General features: G+C 44.3%; 1 protein-coding gene across 1 annotated transcript; it reads right to left on the bottom strand.

Moving 5' to 3' along the window:
* Nucleotides 1-242: 242 nt before the first annotated feature.
* LOC310909052 (uncharacterized protein) lies at nucleotides 243-3,713 on the bottom strand (the record flags this gene model as incomplete). Its single annotated transcript, XM_083860615.1, has 4 exons — nucleotides 243-877; nucleotides 1,784-2,442; nucleotides 2,485-3,504; nucleotides 3,607-3,713. 4 exons carry the CDS (start codon nucleotides 3,711-3,713, stop codon nucleotides 243-245), a joined length of 2,421 nt encoding a protein of 806 aa, XP_083716741.1.
* Between the last annotated feature and the right edge of the window lie 2,720 nt (nucleotides 3,714-6,433).

Here is a 6,433-nt window from a genome sequence, read left to right on the forward strand (position 1 = left end):
GACTCTTGGAAGGGGATAGACAGCAAGGTTACAGGGCAGCAGCATGAAAAAGAGGAGGACCCTATTCTCCTCGTACATCACGTCATCTTCCGTGCGATTTTGCTAACTACATTTCCCCCCTCTCTATGACTACTAAAACTTTCAACTTAAACATAACAACAACAAAGAACTGAAACAACTTGTTAGTAGAATGTGCAAGCAAGTTAAACTTGTAGGCAATAAATGCTGACGTTGCTGTCTTTTCAAGCTAGCTGTCTTTGCTCTAAAAGCATAATGTCAATTCTGCTTAAGCGAGCTTTAACAAATTGGGTTATTTTGTTAAGCAAACAAGGGCCGAACACGAGGGCGAGCAATATGGTAACCACTGGTCCGATCAAGGTGGAGACAACGGGGGCAATCCAAGGATGTTGGCTGAACAGTGAATCGAACCAGTTTCGCTGCTGGAACTCTTGGCCACGGCGTATAAGTCTTTCTTTAAGTTCTGCCATGGACTGCCTGATCGGACCTGAATGGTTAACATATGTGCAGCATTCCTCGTTCAATGCAGCGCAAAGTCCTCCCTGTTGCATCAGCAACAGGTCCAAACCTCGTCGGTTCTGCAGCACCATCTCCGACAAGGAGAACAGAGATTCTTCCAGTTTTAAAATGTTTTTGTGAATCTCAAGGAGGTCTTCATCAATTGCTCGCTGGAGCTGCAACAAATTCTGTTTCTGTGTGACCAGCGAAGAGATGCCTGTAGCTGCTCCTGTTCCACCTAGAGTTAGAAGTACTGCCAAACTGACAGCTGTTACCAGTTCTCTCTTTTCACGATGGCGTGCTTCGAAGTGGAGCATTACTTCGTCATCTGTGTGGTACAGGATCCTAGGGATGACAGCGACTTGAACACAGAAATCGTTAGTTGCATCAAACTGCCTGATGGAGACACATGGGGTGATACCTGTGGTATGACAAGCCCACACACTCCCTGGTGCTGGAATGACCCATGACTGTTGTTGGTCTAGGGTGATCGAGGTGTTACAGTGCTGTTTGTTTTGAGTGGCTAGGGATCTGCTGCCAATGCACAGTCCGTACCCTGAGATCATTCTCAGAGTAATTCCCTTGCGGGAAGTGTCCCACTTACATTGTTTGGGATTGGCTCCTTTAGAGTATTCAAACATTGTGCTGACACCTATTCCTTCGTAAAAGGGTGGTTTGGCGTCATAGCACAACCAGCATGACTTGGTCAGGTTAGGTTGTGAGTAGTTTAGTGACGCAAACGCAGCGTATAGCATTCGATCGAACAGACCCTGCGAGGCTACTTCGGGTCTGGGACTGGCTGGTACTGAATCGGGCTCTGCCGTTGCAACGAGCGTTTTCTCTTTTTGTGAGGTTATCAGCTCGTTGGGCCCTACTGCAATGTATCGTGTGGGTGGATGAGTTCTGATGATCTGTATAACTGTGCCACGGTCAGGGGCCAGGCGTATTGAGTCGTCCCGACGCCTGTACACTGACCACAATCTGCCTATCGCCCATGTTGGGTCTTGGGGTCGCAGTACTGTGACTGTGAGGTGAGAGCAATTTCCTGGGTGTTTACCTTGGTATGTACTTCTTGATATACAGCCGTGAGGCCAACTTGTTACTTTTAGGAACTCATCCGCCTTTGGAGGTTTCCACCGGTTACCTGTTACTATGGTTTCACAACCCCAATACCTACAAAACCAGTAACCTGATTTAGTGCAATAACTCTTTCCGGGGGTGTGGCTTGGACACCAGTATGTCCCTTCTTCAATAACTCTTGCCTTACCGGATCGGTCTCTCGTAAAGATGTCTGTCAGACGCACTGTCCATGCGGGTGAGTTGGTTTCGGACCGACCTATCACATCGCCGGTGATAAAGTTCTTAAAGGTCCAAATGCTTGGCTGGTAGGGATGATTACCTGCGCCTAGGTGAACTGATGGCAGCGCAAAACTGATACACAAGAACAGAACTGGAAGTTTGACTGGCAACCTGTAGTGGACAACCTCTGGAAAGACACTCGAAGGCAAATTGTTATTTAGTCTTTTCACTGGAAATATTCGTGCTGCAGCCTCTGGCAGGTCTGCAAGTGCTGTTTGCACCTTTCTCCAGTCTGTCAGGGGCATGAACTTAGTCTTTTTTCTATGTGCATGCCTCATGGGCAAGTCTGTGTGCTTAAAGAAAATTGCTGGTGTGTCCTCTGTGTCTGTACTAGAATCTGAATCATCACTAGACTCCCCACTGGTGTGACACTGTCCCTTGTATTCGATTCCCTGTCCCTTGTATTCACTTTCTTGTCCTTTGTATTCACTTCCCTGTCCCTTGTATTCGCTTGCCTGTTCCTTGTATCCGCTTGCCTGTTCCTTGCATCCACGTCCTCGTTCTCTGCACTCATGTCCCTGTTCCCTGCATTCACATCCTCGTTCCCTGCATTCACATCCCTGTTCCCTCCATTCACATCCTCATTCTCTGCACTCACGTCCTTTGCACCACCCCTCTCGGACCGGCTTTGAGACCTGCTCGACCTCCTCCTCCTCCGAGTGAGAGGAAGTGGACTGGTCAGACACTTCCTGTCTCCTGTGCTTTTTGCTCTGACTCCACCCTTTGGGTTTCTGGTGGGCAGGTGTGCCACTCCTCCTGCTCTGCCTCCTTTCCAGGGGCATTTCTGCCTTAAAAGGAATGGCTGGGGAACCCGTTCTCCGATTGGGCTCCGACTTCTCCTCCCCTCCGAGGACCGCACCTCCCCCTTTTTGGTCCCAACCGCGCGTGTCTGTGGCGCGAAATTCTACAGAGCTCCGCCCTTCTTCTTCAGCCTCGACGCCATGTTGTGGTGCATATGGAGGTGGCCTTGAGTCTATTTGCCTTAAATCTGCACTCACAACACTTTCCCTTGGGCTCGGGGGGTTCTCCGATGGGTTAAACCCGACCGCAGAAAGGGACTTTAGGACCGGGGATGAGGATCGCGACTGCATATTAGTTTCAAGCACCCGCTCGCTCTCCGTGCCAGGATTCTCGAGCACGGACCGTGAAAGGTTATCAGTTTCAAGGCCTTGTTCTTTTTCAGCCCGATCATTTTCAAACACAGTCTGTGTGGCTGCTCCGATGCCCAGCTTGGGAGTTAACCTCAGGCATTTTTGAGCCGCAGCCCACGTCTCTTGCTCCTCCAGCACTATCTGCAGCGCTTTCATCACTTTTCCCCAGCTTTTTAGATTTTTGCTGGTGGCCGAGACTATAACGTCTCTTGCTAGCACATTAGTACACCTCTCCCAGCATTCTGAATACAGAATATTAATTCCCCACTGTACATAAATTTCCGAAATTACCTTGCTCAGCATTTCCATGCCAGCGGTACTGAGGAGCGTCCTCCTCCACCAGGGTCGGTCGTAGCGCCCTGGTCGCCTCCCGCTACCAGCGTGTTTCCCGTCGCCCGGAGCACACTCGCACCCGTGTGTCGGGGGGGGCTTCCCGGGTTTCGGCACCACTTGTTGCCTCTGGTGTGAGGCTGGCGACCTGGTTAATCGGGGGCCACGGCGAACTTACAAACTGGCCGGACAAACCACGCGTGACACCAATATGATGAACGGTGGAATGCGATTTATTTCCCATGGGCACCTGCTTAAGTGACCTCGGTGCGCCCACGTGACTCTTGGAAGGGGATAGACAGCAAGGTTACAGGGCAGCAGCATGAAAAAGAGGAGGACCCTATTCTCCTCGTACATCACGTCATCTTCCGTGCGATTTTGCTAACTACAACTCATCACTGGTGAGACTGCACTTTGAGGTTCTGGGCCCCTCACAACAAGAAGTAATATTGGTGTGATGGGCAATGAAACTGGTGAAGGTCTGGAGCACAAGTCATATAAGGAGTAGCTGAGGGAGCTGGAACTGCTTAACCCGGAGATGAGAGGGTTCAGGGGAGACCTTATCACTTTTTACAACTGCCTGACAGGAGGTTGAATGTTGGTGGAGATCAGCTCCTTCTCACAGGCAACTTGTGACAGGATGAGAGGTCAGAGCCTCAGGCTGCGCTAGAGGAGGTTCAGGTTGGACATCAGGAAAAATTTGTTCATGGACAGGGTGGTTAAACATTAGAACAGGCTGCCCAGTAAGGTGGTGGAATCACTATGTCTAGAGGTTTTCAAGTAATGACTGGACATGACAGTGCTGTGGTTTAGTGGGCAAGGTGGTGATTGGGCAAAGGTTGAACTTGACCCTGGAGGTCTTTTCAAACCTATGGTTTAGTTAACTGAACTGAGTACTTGTATTTCAATGCCTAAATGTAGGTGCCATAATCCTGAACATATTGGTATCTATGTTACTGATAGATAACAGAAGGAATAGTAGCATCATATACAGCAATGACAAAACCAATTGACATTGGAGGCAATTTCTGCTAAAACTTATATTTTCTTTTTTTTTTGTCTGTTGTTTAATGATGTAGACTAATGCAAAATTCTAATGTGTGAAAAAACCCTCTGCTACCCCTTGAGAGTCTGGATATTAAGCTGAGGTTTGAAATACCTCACAAGATACAAGCCTGTTAATCAAACTCTTTAAGCTAGATTTAATGTTTCTGAGAATTCTAAGAGAAATAAATGATTAGAGATTTTTTATAATTAATAATACGTAATACATTGCACATATAATACATATATTATAATGCATTAATAAGAAAGAAATAATCAGCTTTTAAAATTAGTTCTGGAAAGGGTGATTCCAGCTTTCCTTCTAGCTTATAAGGAGCATGACATTAACTAAATTTTATTTCTCAGATCAGGTTTTGTTGCTGAGACCATCATCCAGGAGGATAGTTAATTTGAGAACAAGCATTTGTTGGACTGTGATGTAGTGAGGAAATGAGAGAAGAATTTTCCACAAGAATGAATAACCATCTACTGAATGGGTATAGAAATCTACTTACAGACTTTCAGAGCAATAAACCAAATGCAAAGTCCTGAAAGAGGATTGTATTATTCTAAGTCTTTTTGTGACAGTGACACTTAGCATGACCTTTCAAAACTGAGGTGCTGAACAATGATAAAACAAAACATTTTTCTGTCCTTTACTTTGGTTCACTTGCAAGACTGATGCCTGCAAGAGAATCTTTCAATCCTCACTCCATCTGCCTGTCATTAAGTGTACAGCTCTAAGTCATAACATTGTCACAGCTGTACCAGTGGTCCATGTGTCTTGGCCTATGAGGAGTGGGAAATACATTATTTCTGACATCTACTAGTGTTTTATCAAAATACTGAGAATGTTATAAGGATTTCTCATGGGGGTTTGATTTTCTAATGAGCAACTTGACTGTGATTCATTAAGCTCCTCTAGTTTTGGCTCTTTGTAGATTATAGGTCTACTGGAATCAGTCCCCAAACTCCCACTGTGCTCATTGGTACTGGATAGCATCAATCTATAGAACTGGAAAAAATGACCAACATAAAACAAAGCAACTCTCCTTCCTTTGTCTAATGGGAGTAATATAAGAAATGCACCTGCTTTGCTACTTATTAGGGTCTTAAGCTCTTTATTACAGAATTACAGAGACTTTTATACAGAAGAAATACTTTTGCTTGTCATTTATGTGGTGAAGTGATTCTTAGTGTAGACAGCAACAGCTGAATTCACTAAGTAAATAAAATTCTTGGGCCCTAATTCTCACATAAATGTACCATCTCTCCTCATATTGCCCTTTTTTTGCCTTCCCCAGAATTACTTTTTTCTCAGTAAATGCAAAGTAATTTTTGACTGTATTTTTATTTGCTGAGGGTCTTCAAGGCTCTTATGAAGAGCTTGCCTTGATTTGTGAAGTATTTTTTTTCAGGACACTTCTATTAGCAGGACATCAATATCTGACTAATTAGAGATGAGATGTCCAAGCAGTATTTAGCAGTGCAATTTTCCAACTTTCTAATTAATTGCAAAACAGGAGAAAATGTTAATTATGGTTGGAAAGATCTATTTTACCATTTTACCATTTTTGCAATTTAATTGCAATAAATTATGCAAATAACCAAATATATAACATTTGAAGAAAAAGGTATGCTGCTTGTAATACAGACATAAAATGTTTTACGATAGGTAAAATTGTAAGCTCCTTCAGGAATTTGAAGATTAGAATCCTCTTAGTGAATAAACATTATCTTTCTTATGTACTCAGCTGCCCTCCTTTATAAATGTACCCTACAAAAAAGTTTTTAAATTTTTCCTTTAGAATGCTTATACAAATTTAAAAAATTTATTATTTGGTACATTATTTTTGGTATCATATGACAACTGTAATTTCAAGCTTCAAAACCAATGACCTAATCTGTCTTAAAATGTTAGAGTGGATAGATATACCTGTATTGATGGATGCAGTTTAAAACCTTAGGGCTCGTCTATAATAGAAAGAATTAGCGTCAGCATTTTGTTCAGCTGAACTGATGGTGAGAGCTAT

Source organism: Zosterops lateralis (assembly GCF_965231275.1).
Source record: "Zosterops lateralis genome assembly, chromosome: 4".
Classification (NCBI taxonomy): Eukaryota; Metazoa; Chordata; class Aves; order Passeriformes; family Zosteropidae; genus Zosterops; species Zosterops lateralis.